This window comes from Oryzias latipes, chromosome 3 (genome assembly GCF_002234675.1).
Source record: "Oryzias latipes chromosome 3, ASM223467v1".
In the NCBI taxonomy this organism is placed as follows: domain Eukaryota; kingdom Metazoa; phylum Chordata; class Actinopteri; order Beloniformes; family Adrianichthyidae; genus Oryzias; species Oryzias latipes.
Window position 1 is genome coordinate 10,252,407 of NC_019861.2, and position 18,077 is coordinate 10,270,483.

The following is an 18,077-nucleotide window of genomic DNA, read 5'->3' on the forward strand; positions in this document are numbered from 1 at the left end:
TTTAAGTATGTTAAACAAAAAAACGTCATAAATTCACTCCTCTAGTTGTGTTTTGATCTTTCACTGCACCACAATGTCATAAATTAAAGTGAACATACCTAAAAGTGAGGCTTTTTACAGCAAGTATTAGGTTAGATTAAGGTCAAGATTAGATTGATTAATTAATTACAAGTCGTAATGAATTAATCGCACCCAAAAATGAATCGCATCATGGCATGACTATATTTGCTGGTGATGCTTCGTAGCCTTTTGGGTTGATTTTGTTTTGAGCTGAATGTCTCTGAAAGTCTTTCGCCTGCAGCTATCGACATCAACAGGTGCTTCTCTCCAAAGCTGTCACGGCTTGCCTTTCGTCTGTCAACTGTTTTATATCAAAGAGATTCTGTTTTGATGATTTGACGTTATATCCCCCTTAAGCTGCTGCATTTTCAGTCGTCACTCTTAACTTTACTCACAATCATGCTTCAGGTTTTTATTTCATTTCTTTTCACCACGGCTCATTCTTTGAATCCTGCTGAAACTAAATTATTTCCTTCGCCTGGGAGAAATACGTGGAGCCCTTTGGTGAAAGCTGGGAGGAGCAGGGGCAGCTTTATTTTGAAGTCCTGTATTGAACAGCAGCAGCAACTGCATGGAGGGTCTTTCAGATCTCCGGCAACCAATGACTCAGTCCCACACAATGCATTTGATCCTTTGTAGTGAGAGGTTTTGGTGCAATCTGAGTGCTGCAGGTGACTGCGCTGATGTGCTGAGCTTACAGTTGTGTCGCCTTTAATTCCTTTCTGTATTTTTTTTAGGTAAATAGGATTAAATTATGCAGAGGCACAGATTAAGGTGTGAGGAAAGGATGAAAAAGGAAGCAGTTCTGGAAGGGGCTCATTAACAGCACAATAAATAAGGAAGTGCTTTGACATTGACACTTCATTTAGCTGGATGACTGGCTCATTTTTGGTTACATAGTACATATCTTTAAGAAGTTTTAAATTCCTTAATAACTTTCATGATATGGTTTTATATATTAAGAAAATGCTAGGGACATGTAAAAGAAAATACATTCTTTAAATTATTATTTGGATGTGTATTATTCATTGTTTCAGTATATATTAAAAAAAAAAAAAAAAAACCTCTCACCCTTCCGCAGGTGGTTTCTCACCCAAGCTCAGGTCCTCTACCAGAGGCCTGGGAGCTCTAGGGTCCTGTGCAGTATCCCTTGTACTATCTTGTGGGGTCCAGATGACCCCACTAGATAGCACAAGGGGTATCTTAGCTGTTAATAACACAGTGTTTATCTGGACTAAGAGGTCTGAGGTCTTTCCAGGCATCTGTTGTAGCCACTCCTCCAGCTTGGGGGTTACTGCTCCGAGTGCTCCAATTACCACAGGCACCACTGTCACTTTCACTTTCCATGCTTTCTCCAGTTCTTCTCTGAGTCCCTGGTATTTCTCCAGTTTCTCATTTTCCTTCTTCCTGCTGTTTCCATCGCTTGGCACTGCCACATCCACCACAACGGCTTTCCTCCATTCTTTGTCCACCACTACAATGTCTGGTTGGTTCGCCATTACCGTCCTATCAGTCTGGATTTGGAAGTCTCACAGGATCTTTCAGCGTCACCTTGGTATATCCCACATTTGATGGACACTTGTGCAATTGGCTTGCCATTGGCTTCAAGGGTGGTTTTCCACAGCTTCATCGAGTTTCCTATGAAAGCTCTTAGAGTCCTGTTGATGTTGTACAGCTTCAAACATTCAGTGATCCACGTGTGTGGCATTAAGTCATAGGCTTTTTTGTAATCAATCCAGGCTGTGCACTGTGTGTCTTGACCTTCAGTCTTGAGCGACTGTTCTGTCAACCAGGAGTTGGTATTTGGCTCCTCTGGAATCTCTACCAATGCCCTTCTTTGCGTTGCTAATGTATTGATGATATGTGAGAACATATACATATATAATGTTATACACAAATTTTGATTGTGTTTAGTAGTCTAAGTTTTTTTTTTTAAACTTTCTAAATCCCTTCAACTTTGGTTGACAACTGCTGTAAGAAAACGGCATCGGCTGTGGCCAAATTACTGCCTGACAAACAGGTTGGGAGTTGAAGTGCAATTATCTGCTCAGGAGTTTAAATTAAAGCCCACTTCTTTTTTAATTTCGGGAGATTCTGTATTTTATTTTTGACAGGCTGTTTTTTTATCTATTTATTTGTAAACTCATTTTTTCAAGCAAGGGGTAACAAGACAAAAAGAACTCCAACTTTAGCAGTTTTTTAACAAAAGAAACTCGAAGAACAGGAAGTGAAGATGTAATTTAGAGGCTCATCAACAGTAAATTTCCTGCCATTACCTAGAGATTTTTAGTTTTTTTTTTTGTGCCATTTCTACCCTGCAGCTCCCGAGCTGCTGCCTGAAAGTCAGACTAAGAAGATACTAGAGGCTTTGTTGTCCAAGGTAAAACTGATAGAAGCTATGGTCTCATAGAAAAGCTGAGCTCAGGTGTCGGTCCACATCCTACCAAATTAAAAATAAAAAAACGTATTTCCCTCATCCTACACCTGAAAATAAGAACGACAAAAACAGTTTACACACTCACTGCCAAAATAGTCCACACTATCTTCTGTGGAAACAAATGAATCACCTCGAGTTAAAAAATAGGTGTGCATGCTTTTGGTTTATAGCCTCACACAACCTAAAGCGTGTCCTACTCTCCTTGTGAATGTTGGTTAAAACGTATGCAGACTTGATGAGCATTTGTGTACATTATTTATGCATGTATGACCAAAAATATCTCCTTCTCTGTATAATTCTTTTTTCTGAATTAAAGGGATGATAGATTACAACGTCAATCAAAGATTAGGCATCAAAACGGTTTTCTTCTTGTACATCATTTGTAAAAAACATTGGCTGTATATGAGAACCCGATTGAGTGAGTTCGATGTCACCCATGGAAAATGGCTAACTTCCAGTTGCATCAAAATGAAGTCAACTCAGTCACCATTTTTTTGTGATACATGTGACACAGACATCACCATGTTGGAACCAGAAATCCTCAGTGAGAACTAAGTAATTCTGGTTCCAAGATGATCTGCTGTAGTTCAAACGGAGCATCAAAATGAGGAAGAATGGGGATTTAAGAGACTTTGAACGTGGCATGGTTGTCGGTGCCAGATGCGTCAGTCTGAAGATTTCAGGAACTGCTGATCTACTGGGATTTTCACCCACAACCATCTCTAGGGTTAACAGAGAATGGTCCGAAAAAGAGAAAATATCCAGCGATCGGCAGTTCTGTGTGCTGAATTGCATTGTTGACGCCAGAGGTCAGAGGAAAACGGCCAGACTGATTCCAACAGTAACTCAAATAACCACTGGTTACAACCGAGGTCTGCAGAAGAGCATCTCTGAATGCACAACACATCCAACCTTGAGACAGATGGATTACAGCAGCAGAAGACCATACCCAGTGTCACTTCTGTCAGCTAAGAACAGGAAACTGAATCTACAATTCACACAGACTCACCAAAACTGGACAATGGAGGTCTCCATTTCTGCTGCAACATTTGGATAGGGATCGTAGGGTCAGAATTTGGAGTCAGCAACATGAAACCATGGATCCACCCTGCATCATATCAATGATTCAGGGTGGTGGTGGGGGGCAGGGTATTTATTTGTCACACTTTGGGCCCCTAAGTACCACCTGAGCATGGTTCCAACGCCACACCCTACCTGAGTATGTCCATTCCTTTATGACCACAGTGTATCATCTTCTGATGACTACTTCCAGCAAGATGAGGCGCCATGCCATCTAGCTGGAAGTAGTCATCAGAAGATGATACACTGTGGTCATAAAGGAATGGACATACTCAGACTGGTTTCTTGAACATGACAATGAGTTCACTGGACTCAAATGGCCTCCACAGTCACCAGATCTCAACCCAATAGGATGTGGTGGAATGGGAGATTGGAATCATGGATGTGTAGCCGACAAATCTGTAACAACTTCTGTCAATATGAACCAAACTCTCTGAGAAATGTTTCCAGTATTGTATAGTCAATGCCACCGAGGATTAAGGCAATCCTGTTAGGACAAAACCTTTAAATCATTTCATCAATCTGCATAGAATTTAGGTTGATTTCCTATACTTGGAGTATTTGCATAAATGTCCAAATGACTGTTCCGGATTTTCACCTTGCTCAATCCTGCAGCATCGCACCCCAGTGTCTTCTTTCATTATTAGCATCACAATTTGCTTGCAGTTTCATTGAATTATAATTACCATCTCTGCAATCTCACAACATTATTAGCTGCAGAGAAATGGCACCGTCCCTTGTCACATTAATTCCAAAACTCCACAAACAAATGTTTGCTGATCATCTCAAATTGTCATCAGTATTAATGCTACCCTGATGCTGGTATATTTTAGTAATGTGATTAGCCAGGGATGTTAATCTAATTGCATTTCAGCTGTCTGCTTAGAATGAAAGTGTCTCGTGGTGAAAATGCATTCTGACATTCTGGGATATGCACGATAAAATCTTGACAAGCCAGAATATTTTGATGACTGAGGGTGGAGCCGAAGTATGGCAGAGGGGAGCAGCCAAATCTGAAGCAGTATTTCAGTGGGTCAGATGTTATGGTTGTTGTTTTTGGCTGTTGTAGAAGAGGGGGAAATATAACTGTGCCTCAATTAGACCTTTAACACGTAGCTGGGAGTTTTTATCCAGGACCAATTAAAAACAACTTCAGAGTAGGGGAATGGGTGTCAGCAGAATTCACAAGAAATGTTATTTAGTTTTAAGGTGATACATTTTAAATAAGTACAGCATTTTTCGCTCTACAAAGTGCATTTAAAGTTTTAATTTAAAAAAAGACAGAGCATCAACAGAGAATTATTATTATATGAATTAAGTCTGGTTGTGGTTACTGATGTGGAAGCAATTTTGAGAGGTGCAAGTTGCTCTATCAAAATGTCAGTTTTTTCTTTCTTTCTACAAGTTACAAACAAAGTCAGCTAACGAAGCAACATGTAGCCGTGTCAAAGTGTTGTTTTTTACATGTTGCTGACAAACTCAAGTTAGCTAGGTCACAATAGTAACAAACAAGCTTAGCTAAAGTTAGCCTATAGTTATTGTGAAAATAATGCTTCTAATGTGTAGCGCTGTCGGACTGTGTTCTTTTTACATGTCACTAACACGTTTAGGAGTTAGCGTAAACATAGTAATGTTTGTTTTATTGTTTTATCAGTTTGTATATTTATAAGTTGTAAAGGTTGGGAGTTAGCATAGTCACAATATTGTTTGTTGTAGCATTATCAGTCTGTTTTGAAAAGTTGTAAAGTTTAGGAGTTAGAAGTATTGCGAGTAGTCTTACTGTGTTTTTTTATGTATTACTAAAATGTTAGGAGTTAATGGTATTGTAAATAGGCTAGCATGCCTAAGGCTTCTACCGTGTCTACGTGTAACGTGTTGCAGACAAGTTTTTGTCACTGTTTGGGTTTCTTTGCCTTTGTTTCTATTCTTGTTCTGTCATGTTTTGAGTTTCTGTTTCCTGTTTTATTTTGAAGGGTTCCTGTATTTGTGTTAGTTCTAGTTTTACTTCCTGGCCCCTGTCTGTCCTGATTGTTCTCACCTTGGTCTTGTCTGTTCTGTGTATTTAAGTCATGTCTTTGCCTTCCTCCTGTGCTGGCTGTGCTCTGATTCCCCGTATGTATCTTGAGTTCTAGATCACGAGTTCAAGACTTTTCAACTAATTATGTAAATGTTTAAACACAATTTACAATAAGTAAAATATAAAGGTACCTGAGAAAGTAAAAAAAAAAAAAATAATAAAAACCCGTTGATGTACAGACAAAAACAAGTAAAAAGAACAAACACTAAAAAGCAAACAAAGCCCATTCACAGTGGTACAGAAATTTTAAATACTGTTGGGTTTTACTTCTGGTATGCATCCAATTGTGCTTTTTCAGTACTAAAGTAAATGGAGAGGTATTTAACACCCAAACACTTATTCTATGACAAAGGCCTCACATCTTGAGATATTAATGGTTAAATGGTTAAACCAGTCTTGCATTTTGCACTTTGCTGTGGCACATCCACTAACTAAAATGCACATTACACCTCACTAAGAGCACCTCTCAATTCTTCAACATTACATGTGCACAGGGAATGCAGGGAAAATGAATAAACACATTCATAAACATTAAGGTGTCCTTTTGTTCGCATGGTACAGTCAATAAAAACAAAATATGGTGTCATAAACAAATACAAGCATCATAGATGTGTTTTTGTACGACTGGTTCTTTGGAAAAGCGGGTGTTACATTACAGGCAGAGAAGAAGCACAGTAAGGTTGTTTTTTTATATAATTTGTTTAGTTACACTCATGAAAAATGCCAAACATAACACAGTCTGACAGGCATAAATGGTAATTTTGCTTCAACAACAGCAGTCTCTAAAAGCTGTTTGGCAACAACAGCACATCTCAGCGTGATGTGCGGCATGCTCTTGCAGAAACTGGACAAGAGGAGGAGGTGTGCGCCTAAACTACAGCATATGTTAAAACTAACACTGACTCATATCTCAAAGTGTTTTTTTTTCTAAACTTTCCACTCAAATCCAGTTCCAAGTTCCTTAAAAAATTAGATCTCCAGAAATGGTAAAAGACCCAGTCTGTTAAAAATGATGTTTTTGGTGTTTTTAACATATTCCAGTGGCATTTTTCTCCTAATGACAGACATGTATAAAGAAATTTGAGCTTAAAATTACTTTTCTGAGTCTTCACTCAGATAGTTGTGAATCTGTAGCAGATAAATAAATGCTGGTAGAAATGTAGATGTGACTAGTCGATCAGATAGATCCCTTTGTTTTCTTCTTCTGAGCTGACGTCTGGCTCAAAACTGTCCGGCTGGATAGGTCCAATATTATATACATGTTTGTTGCACCGCTAATGTTAGGTTAGGGTTGTGAGGAAAACTAGTGGGAGAGAATGTAAACAAAGGGATGATGGGAAGTGGGGGCAGGCTTACTACGCACTAATAGTCCTGCCCACAGCTCAGAAGCAAATTTCTAAGGAACCCCTGCTGCTCTGCAAAACCTATGTCCTAAAAAAGACAAAAAAAAATTTTTATTTTGGCTAAAAACAGCTCAAGTATACTTGAAAGATACTTTTAAAATAGATCTAAACGATGATTGGTGTGGGACATTCAAGTACGCAAACTGGACAGTACATGCATGAAGAAACAGACCTTTCCCAGGGACAGATTACAAATGCTTTCAGAAATCTGCTGAAGAGCAGTTCAGAGCTGCATGAAAGCAAGAGATGAGAAATGAAGGCTGATGCAATAAATAAGCAGAGTTTGACTAAAACGTTTTCTTTTAAATGCATTTGTAGTGCTCATTCAAAAAACGAGTATTTATTCACTGGTAACAGATTTTTGGATTATCTCTGGTAATTAATTATGACATTGGGTTTATAGCATATTCTTTATATCATCTGACACAACAGTGGTTCCTAATTAATTTTAATGGCGCTGTGACCTTTAGGTTCATGGATAAGGTTTATTGGATGTTGGACCTGAGCCCTTCATCCTTTTGACAACTGAATTACCTCACCTTGACTCATCCCAAAGCACACAAGCAGATAGCATCTCACCTCTATAGAAGCCAAAGCCATGGACCACTGAGTAACAGGTAAAATGCTTCTCGCTGCACTGGATCAATGGCTAACAGCATGAAGAGAGAAGAATATAAATCGTAGGAACATTCTAAAGGCTTCTGGAAGAGGGCCAATTTTTAAATGACCAACTTTTTTTGTTCTTTGTAACAAGTCCTTTGACTTTTGTGTGACAGACATGATAAGAAGAAGCAGCATGTTCTTCACGGTAAAGGGATAAAATGCACATCACTTTGTTTGAAACAAAAGCACATGCTGATAATAAAAACAACTTTTTATATTTAAATTTCATTTCAAACTCATGATCAAGATTTCTTTTGTGCCTTTAACCAATCAAAACTACAGACAGAAAGAAATGTAGAAAGTTGAGTAAAATATTGTTCAGACCAAATGTGCCAAATTTGACAAGTTCTCGGTAGACTTTAGGTCTTGTGCTTTTATCTTTTTTTTCTGAAATTTCCATCAGATTACTGTTCTGAGTTTAGTTCATATTTGAATCTACGTTTTCACCACCCTCAGAAACGTGTCTTCAAATGAACACTTTCAATGGAAGCTCCATGTAAATGCCCATAAAGACACATTTTAGGCCTTCCGTGTTCAAAACTCTTGCGTTCATATGTAGCTAAAGCACACAGCCAGTTCAACCAGGTCACACTTTTAACCAATCAGAGACTTAGATTTAGTAGTGACGTACGTTTCATGTCCCCTTTAAATTAACACAATACCAGAATATTGATCATAAAGAAAAAATGAATAACAATGGTGTGTGCCCGGTTGGAATTCTATGACACAATAACACAAGTCTTTCACGTATCAGAATAAAGCTGCGAAAGAAAAAGCCTGAAGCAAGATTCACGAAATTTACACCGCTTTGACATTTCACACAAAGCCTCTTCCTACTGCAGGTGGCGGACATGCGCTAGTACACAAAAACAAAAGAAGAAGCCCCCCTCTGCTTGTTTAATGTTAACACCATGGGCCAAATACATGTCTAAGAACCTACATTCTTGCCTGGTGAGCTTGGAGCTTTGGGTCTAAAAATACTATACTCTTAAAATCACTATTCCCATGTTCTCAAAGGCTTATCACTAGTTTAAAATATTTTGCCTCATAAACTAAGCAGGTTCAAAAACCCACATTTAGCCCGTAGGTAAAGGCAAAACAGATGTAACAGTCAATTCTGATGTTTTTTGTCTGGGTAAACATACATGAACATTTCTAAAACTTAAATAGTGTGACATGAAATCAAATTTTCATCTGGAAGTAGTAAGATCAAACCTGTGTGAACCTATGTAACTAGTCTTCCCCAAAGAATACGGGCATTAACAGCAGAGTCAATTTTCTTCTTGTTGATTTTGCTGCATCTGTGCAGGAAGACAAAGGTCTTTCTGCTACTTTCTATTCTGGTATTGTGCACAATTAAAGCCTTTGCTGCTGTGTACACCTCTTATCTGGTGGTAAATTACCATTAAGTTGAGTGGGAATAATGCGCAGCATATAATTAAAGCAGTTGCTTTAACAACCAGAGATATTTAAGTTCTGAATTGTAAGTGCATTTGATTTCTTTAAAGGACATTTGTTCCCTACCGTTATCAAACTAAACTATACCAATGCTTAGGAGAACTTAAATAATGGCACAACTTCCTGCATTGTTCTATAAATGATTGCAGAGAGAAGAAGCAGATGAAAAACTAGTTACTAAGAGAATGTATTGCAGCAAATGTCTAAATAATATCTTGATGAGAGCTCATTTTTTGTAAATACCAAAAAGGATGAGCTATAAAAGAAATATTCCAATTTCCAGCTAGATTGTTAGCACTAAACATACGCAAATTTAGCTCCAATTAAAAATCTGTTGTTAATTTTAATAAAATGGGAAAAAAAATCAGCCTTCCCTAATGAGTAAACATTGGAAAAATTAAACTTGCACTGTTGCTCCCTGTTTACCGCCTTTAATAAAAGTATTATGTTCTGAGAATTTACGACGACTTTAGTATTGCAGTTATAAAAGTGGATGTTTTTGATTGTGTGTACATGTCTTTAGACTGTTTACGTGTGTTGGGTTTGCAAAGAACAAAGGTTGTTAAAATGCCAAAAAGGAAAGTTGAACATTTAAATAAATACGTGTATTCAGACTGTACATATTCCATTTGCTTAAAGTGAAACCAGTTTTTCCCCCACAAAGAATCGGGAACCAGGAACCACTCTCAGAGCCCTCTTTCGAGATGGTCTTGGTTTGCTTTCAATCGGACTGAGCTCAAGGCCGCTCTGAGATTTCTCAGTCTGAATAGATTTTGTGTTGTGAGCGGAACAACCGCACCCAAATGGCCACCATAGGAGGGCATTATGACGATGTAAACAGAATAGAAATGAAGCAACCAGGACGATGAGACACAGCAACTCATTGAAATGCAGTCGCATGAATACAGGCTCATTAAAACAACTTTTAAAGGGATCCACATTGCTTCACACTGTTTGCCCGACAATCTATATGTCATACACACGAATCAACGTACCTCCATAGCCGTCACCTCCTCAGTAACCGCCTTGCAGCATGTTTCTGCTGTACCAAAGTAAAAAGGGTTGTACCTGCCGTTAATACAGACGTTCAAAATTGGTCAGTGAAATATAAATTTCCATGATTTCTCCTTCTAGTTTCTGGCCAATGACTAAAGAGATACACAAGCTATGGTTTGGAACATGAAAGTCTTCTTTAAACCAGCTTTGAATACAGACCAAACATATGGTTCAAGACACGATCCAGATCAATTTAAGGGGACTCTGTCTTCACCAACTGACTTTTCACGTCGGAATACACCCTTATTTTATCTTCATTCAGATATTTAGACTCCACTCCCAGAACTGGTAAGTGTACTCTTGATTTTTTGTTCTTTTTTCAATGCTTGTCATTTCATTGTTAAGAATTTGCATAATTTGCACTTGCTAACACACTCCGTTTTTTTTTGTCAGAAATAAGGTATTCTTTGTCCATGTTCTGTTAAGCATACCTTCCCATGGTTTGCAAAGAAGCAGCAGCATCTGAAGTTCAAATACAGACAAGTGACCTTGGCACAACAATCTGCAAAAAACTGTTAAACACGTAAGCGACCTTGAAGTTTACAGACATTGTTTGTCAAGGACCTATTTGAGTGACGTTCCCAGATAACCTCTGGACCATGAATTTGAGCTCTGAATTAAAACACCTACTCATACAAGTGACAAGAAATAATAAAACAACTAATGCTAAGTTGATTGTAAAACATGGTAGTGAAGTTGGACTTTTAGCATAGCAGTCAACAGGAAATTGCTTCCAGGGTCCCCGCAGGGTCTTAAAAAGTCTTAAAAGCATTGAATTAATAAATTTGGAAATAATACTTTAAAAAGCATTTAAAAAGTGTTCAATTTTGATGTCTAAGCCTGTTACACCTCTGGCTAGGGGTTTGTAAATGGGTGTAACATAAAGGTAAAAAGGAAAAACGGAATTCACCAACGACTCAAAAAACTCTCACGAGACCCAGGCTGAAAGTAAGCTGGGAATTTATTTACAATGAAAAACTCAAAAGTATACAAAAACCACCAAACCCAAATTACAAGGACCAAAGCCCCTAACAATGTCTATCAAAAGCTCTGCTGCTGCCAGCTGGAGAGGGGTGAGGTGGGGGTGGGGGTGGCCACAGACGTAACAAAGCCTTAAAAATTGAGCTGTTTGAAACTACTCCGTTTCACATTTTTGGTCGAAAATGTTTTTCCAACCACAATTATTTTGATCAAATAATGTAAATCACAATCCACAATCACTAGTTACCAGTACTCTAAATGCCTACCGCCAATTTAAAGAAAGAAAAAAAGAAGTATGCAGACAACAAACAATATACAAAGGTGCACTTTTGATCATGCCATGGGAATAAATTAATAAAATGGGAAAAAAATGAATAAAATTGAAATAAATTGAGTCTTAAATTCTTAATATGCGTGGATTTAAAATGGTCTTAAATGTCTCAAATTTAACTTCATGAAACTTATGGGAACCCCTTTGCAACCAGCTTCTAGAGGTCATTTGAGGAACTGCATCTATTGGAATTTATGGGTTGATGAACGACAGACAGACAGACAGACAGACAGGTGGGAGAAGCAAATTGACCTACAGTAAGTTATCTTGATCTTCAGAAAATGTTCATTAGGGATGGATTCCAAGCTATAGTAAGTGGTGGACAGGTTCCAATGTTTTTATATACTACATATAAGACTCATAAGTCATTTGAAGGGCTATTTATTCCTGAAAAAAAAGGTTGCACAATTGTTTTACATTACATTTGAATAAATTTCTGTGCGGATAAATGTTGAAAGCTTGTCTATGGCTTTACGCACCTTAACGTTTATTTACAACCAGCACTCGTTCTTTGTTTCTTTGTCATGACTCAAGTATGGAATCAGTCTCACAGTCTTAAAGAGCATGCTTTTCTACTGCATCTCTAAGCTCTTCTAAATGTATAAAAAATGTATTTCTGCTCACAGAAAAGTAGTAAATCTGACTAGCTGATGAAGAATAAGTAGTAATTAAGGGTTCAGACTGGAAAAATCTGTTGTTCCGGACAGAGTCTATTTAATTTGGTCTGGATTGAGTCCTTAACCTTGAGGTCGGTCTGTATTCAAACAGGCATCAAGCAGAGCATTCTGTTCCGGACCAAAGCTTGTAAACAAAACCACATGACTAAAGATCTCTTCAGTCATTGGTCTGAGTGCGGGTCAAAACAACAAGAGCAAGACAGACAATTCTTATCGCTTCTAACTTATTTAAACTTTACGTCAATTACCAGTTTTGAATGTTAGGAATAACTCTTTTTACTTGTTACTCTGGTACGGTGGAGGCTTGCTGCAAGACGGTGACTGACAAGGAGACATGCCGTGTGCATGACATGTAGATTTTCAAGAAAACGGTATGAGAAGCAATGTGTGTCACCTTAAAAGTTATTTTAATGAGCCTGCATTCATCCGGTCACATTTCAATGAGTTGCTGTGTCTCATCGTTGTGGCATTATGGCGATGCTTTTAAGAGAAATCTGTTAAGTAACTAAAAGGTAGCTTTTCGGGTGATGTCACTGCAGCGTCGTGTTTAGTGCGGCTTATCGAGACACAGAAAAGCATGTAAGAAGCAGTTTCAGCTGTGTCAAAAATAAGCGTTCTGACAAATTAACTATTAAACGCTTTTTTTCTGTCAGATAAAATGACACACTGCAAAAATTGACTGTCTAAATACAAGAAATTTAGACTTATTTTTAGATTATATTGTCTTAAAACAAGTGAAATTATCTGCCAGTGGGGTAAGATAATTTCACTTGATAAGATATCTTAAAATAAGAAAAAATATCTTGGCTTTTAGAAAGAGAGAAACAACTCAAAATTAGTAGTAAAATACTCATTTCAAGCACTATTTTTTAGGTAAAAAAGTCTCAAAACTAGTTTATAAATTCTTCTTTGACAGTTGTTTATTACTCACTTTGAGTAAAAAGACCCTAAAACTAGATAACCGTAAGAAGATATGCTTTTAATTCAAGAGTTATTATACTAGAATTAAGACTTATTGCTAGCTGAATTAAAGCTAGTATTGTGTAATTACTAGCTTTTGTAGCTCAAACCAAGACAAGAAAAATACAAGCATACAGGATTAGTATACTTAACAATATTTATTTATATTGCTTTTTTCAAAATTGCTTTGAATACACTGTTAACATAGAATACTTCTGCTTCTACAAATACAAAGAACTGCTTGAAGCATTTCAACATAAAATTTAACATAGGTTTACAGCTAAATCTTAATGAACGCTGATGCAGGCCATACTAGTAAATAATCTGAGGTTAAGAGAAATAAGAAAAAGAGTGTCTCTGGTTAACATCACCAAACAAGGCATTCATTTCTCACCGTGAGAGCTCTACCACTCAGTAAAAACGTTTCACTCTGCCAAAACTTTTTTTATGAACTTGTGGTGTCCCGCTCGTGAATATTGTCCTTCAATATTTCTGTCTGACTGACAAAGTAGGGTTGCCACAAACTTGGGATGGGTAAGATGGAAGGTGTAGTGGTAAGCCAACAGATAAAACAACCTATGGCCAAGATCTTCTTTGGCAAAGGTGGTGATGGGAGTTTCTCCACTTGCCACGAGACAGCAAGACCCATCAAAGAGCAACACCGGGCTGGAGAAAGATCTCTTCTCCAGGTATTTGGCAGGATCATCTGTTGGCTAAAGATAAAAATAATTAGGGTAAAACAGTTTATGTTGTAACTTTTACTAAAAATGTTTTGTTAGTAATAATGAAACATCACTAGGGTCGTATTTACCATTTTGAAAATTAATATATTTTTTGTAGATGCTTGTATTTAGGCTTTTTAGGTGTCATTAACACCATTTTGCATATCTAGTGGCAGAAAAAAAAACAGAAATAAATGCTGGGATCCTCCCATTATTCCTTCCAGTCTCTACCCACAGTTATTACAGACCATCAGAGACAAACAAAAATCAAGCACAAAATCAAAGTTTCAAATGGGAACAAAAACTCACCTCTAGAACATGCAGCAATGCTTCACTAGCATGTGCCAGTTTCTTAAGGGGTGAAGTTGGAGATGGGAAAAGCGTTGGGAGTGCTCTGAAGAGTGCAACGTTGTGTTCAACTAAAATAGAACAATATAATAGAATAACTCAGTTATTAACTTCATTTTCAGCTTAATGTTGAGTTTACATTAAATTGAATATCAGTTTGCATAATAACAACGCAATTCTGACCAACACCTCTGAAAACATTATGCAAAAAAAGACAATAAAATGAGTTACCTCCACTTAAGTTCATGGGAGGCTTCAACACTTTTTTCCAAACTCTGTAAAACTGCACTAGTGAGCAGAAGTCTTCCCATCTGTCCTGTACTTGACATCTGAATTTGCCGTTTCCCATATCCTGGATCCACCGCAGCTCCTCCATCACCTAAAACACAAGTAACATACAAAAATGCCTCCTTTGTAAAGATGGGCGGTGGGGGGAACAACCAATCAAAAACACAAGTAAATTGCTTACATGATGAAGCTCCTTGAAACATGGATATGCCTCCAGAATCTTTGTAGGTCTATCATCTTCTTTTAGGACATCACTTTCAATGAAGGCTTTTCTTGACTGAAATCCGAGGTCAAGGATCTGGCAGACAGCATCTTGGTTTGGTTTTGGTTCTCTATACATCTATCGAGGCTATCCGTTTCTGCCAAAATGAAAAATAAAAATCAGTGAAGATATCAGACATATTCTGAATTATACAATGGGTTTAAGCCGACATGAACTGTTATACTTCCATTATTTATTAGAGCAACATAAATGAGAAAGCATCTTACACTGCTGTATATAAAAGCTTGTTTACAATGTAAATGTAAACAACAATAGCTGTAATGTCTCAATATCAACAATATCAATGTCACAATATCAATATCCAATGGTATAAGGATAATTAAGGTAGGTCAAAAAAATAAGAAAAGGTAAAGCATTTTAAGTGATCACATAGAGGGCATAATTTTATTCCTGAAGGAAACAGCAAAACAACATATTGGCGATCTGAATCAAAGATACGAGTTCTTAGTGTCATAACCTTCTCATAACTTGTCTAATCCAAGTAAGGGAGGTATCATTGCAAAGCTAGTCAGAGAACTACATGAATTAAGGTTGATATCAAATCCATTTTTACTTCATTATCAACAAATAATAAGTAATTACGAATATAACCAAAAAGATTGTACAGTTCAATTAAGCTAAACAGATGCTGTGAGGCAGAGTAAACACTGAAATCTTCTTCATGGCATATATAATGTTTATAAAATGATCCATTTAGCTGACCAAAAAAACCTTTGGAAACAGATATCCTATTTACACTATTTTCCTTTTACATTTTAACTTTTCAAGTTAATAAATAAGAGAGATTCCAGACTCGTTTCCTGGGTTTGAACTATCATGTGGCTCTATGTGTAAAAATACTTTGAAGTACTTTTAAAAGTCATTATTGATTTTAATAAATAAATAAAACAATAATAAAACTGCTGTTTTATTTATTTATTATTTTATACCACAATCCAATAGTATTTCATTAAGCTACGGTTGCTCCTTTATGTTTGTAGACATTGGTTGCAGCCGATCAGTTTACTCAAAACCAGTCACATGACCTCATGTCCCAGCATTCACTTCTTGGACGGAGCCTTGCAAACGGGGGGAGTCACGCCCGCTGTGTTTGGCAGAAAGAGTTCCGCCGGAAGCGCTGCTCAGCGCGCGTGCCTAGAACAGCACCTGCTCGCTTTTGATTACTGATTAAATTTCCGGGAGGTGAAGATAACTACAACAAAAAATATTAGCCTGCATGTATAGTACGCACCGATCTAGTGACGCTCATTCATAAAACGGAGAAAATACTGCAGCCCCGCGTTCCTCTAAATGGAAGAAATTCTGGTGGCTAAGCTAGGTCATACGAACATGCCTAGAAGAGACGGAATGCCGCTCTGCTACTGGCTGCCTCGTCACACTTGACGACTAGCTTGGATACCTAGCTGTCATTAGGCTTCGGGGAACAATGTTTGTTCACATTGAGTGAAGTAATAATATTTAATAAAATAAAAATAGTCTCAGAAAAACTTACCGAACTGGCTATCAGAAGGGTCTGGTTCAAAGTGGCTGCTGCTTTTCCCTCTCTTTCCAACCGTCAGGACAGGCGCAACCAAATGACTTGAGGGGGGTGGGGGTGAGAGGGTTACCGCAAAACATGTACCTTTGTCCACAAAGTTGTATGATGTAATTAGAAGATATTATACACACTACTTTAAAACTCACCTCTATTATTGTTGTATGGTAATACTAGGGAAAATAAATTTTGTGTTATTTATGAAACCCTCCCGTCCCCCCATTCCCTTCTTAGCTGATATTGACCGCAGGAGGAAAAGGAGTACCGTATGTTCATGTTATTTCAGACTTTGAGATAGTCCAGATTGTTTTTGCACCCGTTTTACCAATGCAGAGCGTATAAAGACTTACAAATCTGATTGAACAGCATCTGAAACGATTTAAGCCATTGTTTCCTTAGAAAACTGTAATTCCTAAGCAACACTGCCTTTGCATCTCCCTGTTAAAATTATTTATCTTGGTTGTTTAGACATATGTGTATTATGTTTGAGTCAAAGCCCATTTTTTAAACAATGGTCATCTAAACTAAACTTCAGAAATGTCTGTTAATCACTTGTCAACCATAATCAGCTTTTTGAATGCTGTCAAAATGATATCAGCACAGAGCATCCCATATATTTTTACATGAGAAGGAGTTGGGCCTTGTCTCAGAAATAATTAATTTGGAACACATTACAGGAAAGATTGGAAGGTTTTGTGACAGTTGTGTTCTGTTACTGATTTGCACAAGGGTTATCCCTTTTTCTATCTATCTTAGATGACCCCCCCCCCCCCCCTTCCATTGACATGTTCTCCCTACCATGACAAAGGTGGAAAGATTTCATGTAATCCATGGACACCAGTGAAGATCAAAAATCATTGAAGAAAAAAGGTTCAGAGCACTGTCTAGTGGGTCTAGATGACCCAACTCCTAATGTTAAAGTGCCTAGGATAGCACAAGGGTTACAGAACAGGTATAGCAATATTACTTTTCTTAACCGCTTTGTTGCTGTTGCAGTGTTCAAGTCCACATGTTACTAGGTCTTGAAACAAGTCTTTACAGCTAAAAGTGGTCACAAAATAAAAATTCAAGCCTCTGCGAGTAATTTATCTTGTTGTACATGTAAAATGACTAATTTTAGCCTTTATAAAACTAAGTAAGAAATAAAAGACTAATAATCTTGTAACAAGATTAATAATCTAATGAATTCTTCTCTTGCATAGTAAATTATTCTTAAAACAAGTTTTAAATGATTATTGGACTAAATTTAAGATTATAATTCTAGGTTAGAAACTTCATTTTTGCAGTGGCAATCATTGCTTTACATTTGTCCTCGACTTCCCGGTTCCTACATTCCTAATCTGTTTAGATCACGTGATCACCGGCTACAGTAGCCATTTGGTCCAGTTTCTCCGCTCCGAGAACGGATTGTATTCAGACTGAGGAATCTCAGAGCGAACCGAAGCTCAGTCCGATAGGAAACAAACTGAGACCACCTCCAAAGATGGGTCTGAGAGCGGTTCCCGGTCGTGGACCAGAGTTCGCTTGGTTGTGTTCAGACTGAAAATGTGTTCTGGATTATAGGGGGAAGCAAATTCTGGTACACTTAAAGCAGAACCAAATTATTTATAAAAAAAAAATCAGCTATGCTTTTACTTCAACAATGAAAGCAACTCAATTTTATCTTGATAAATGTCTATCCTAAATATGCAAAACTGTATCTTCTGAATCAGTAAGCAC

The 18,077-nt window shown here is 37.5% G+C and overlaps 2 protein-coding genes across 3 annotated transcripts in view; both read right to left on the reverse strand.

Annotated features, from left to right (window-relative positions):
- The window catches only part of tspan4 (tetraspanin 4), a 287,641-nt gene that overhangs the window by 53,298 nt on the left and 216,266 nt on the right, over positions 1-18,077 (reverse strand). The window lies entirely within an intron of this gene.
- LOC111947001 lies at positions 13,318-16,574 on the reverse strand. The gene is made up of 5 exons (XM_023952689.1): positions 16,317-16,574; positions 14,723-14,900; positions 14,485-14,632; positions 14,215-14,324; positions 13,318-13,896 (listed from the first exon to the last, which is right to left on the reverse strand). Exons 2-5 carry the CDS (start codon positions 14,879-14,881, stop codon positions 13,609-13,611), a joined length of 705 nt encoding a protein of 234 aa, XP_023808457.1. The 5' UTR covers positions 14,882-14,900; positions 16,317-16,574; the 3' UTR covers positions 13,318-13,608.

Coding starts and splice junctions, on each gene's coding strand:
- LOC111947001 (XM_023952689.1), bottom strand. CDS start 14,881: ATGTATAGAGAACCAAAACCAAACCAAGATGCTGTCTGCCAGATCCTT. Junction 14,325..14,484: donor TCCCATGAACTTAAGTGGAG/GTAACTCATTTT, acceptor GTTCTATTTTAG/TTGAACACAACGTTGCACTC. Junction 13,897..14,214: donor CATTGCTGCATGTTCTAGAG/GTGAGTTTTTGT, acceptor TTTTATCTTTAG/CCAACAGATGATCCTGCCAA.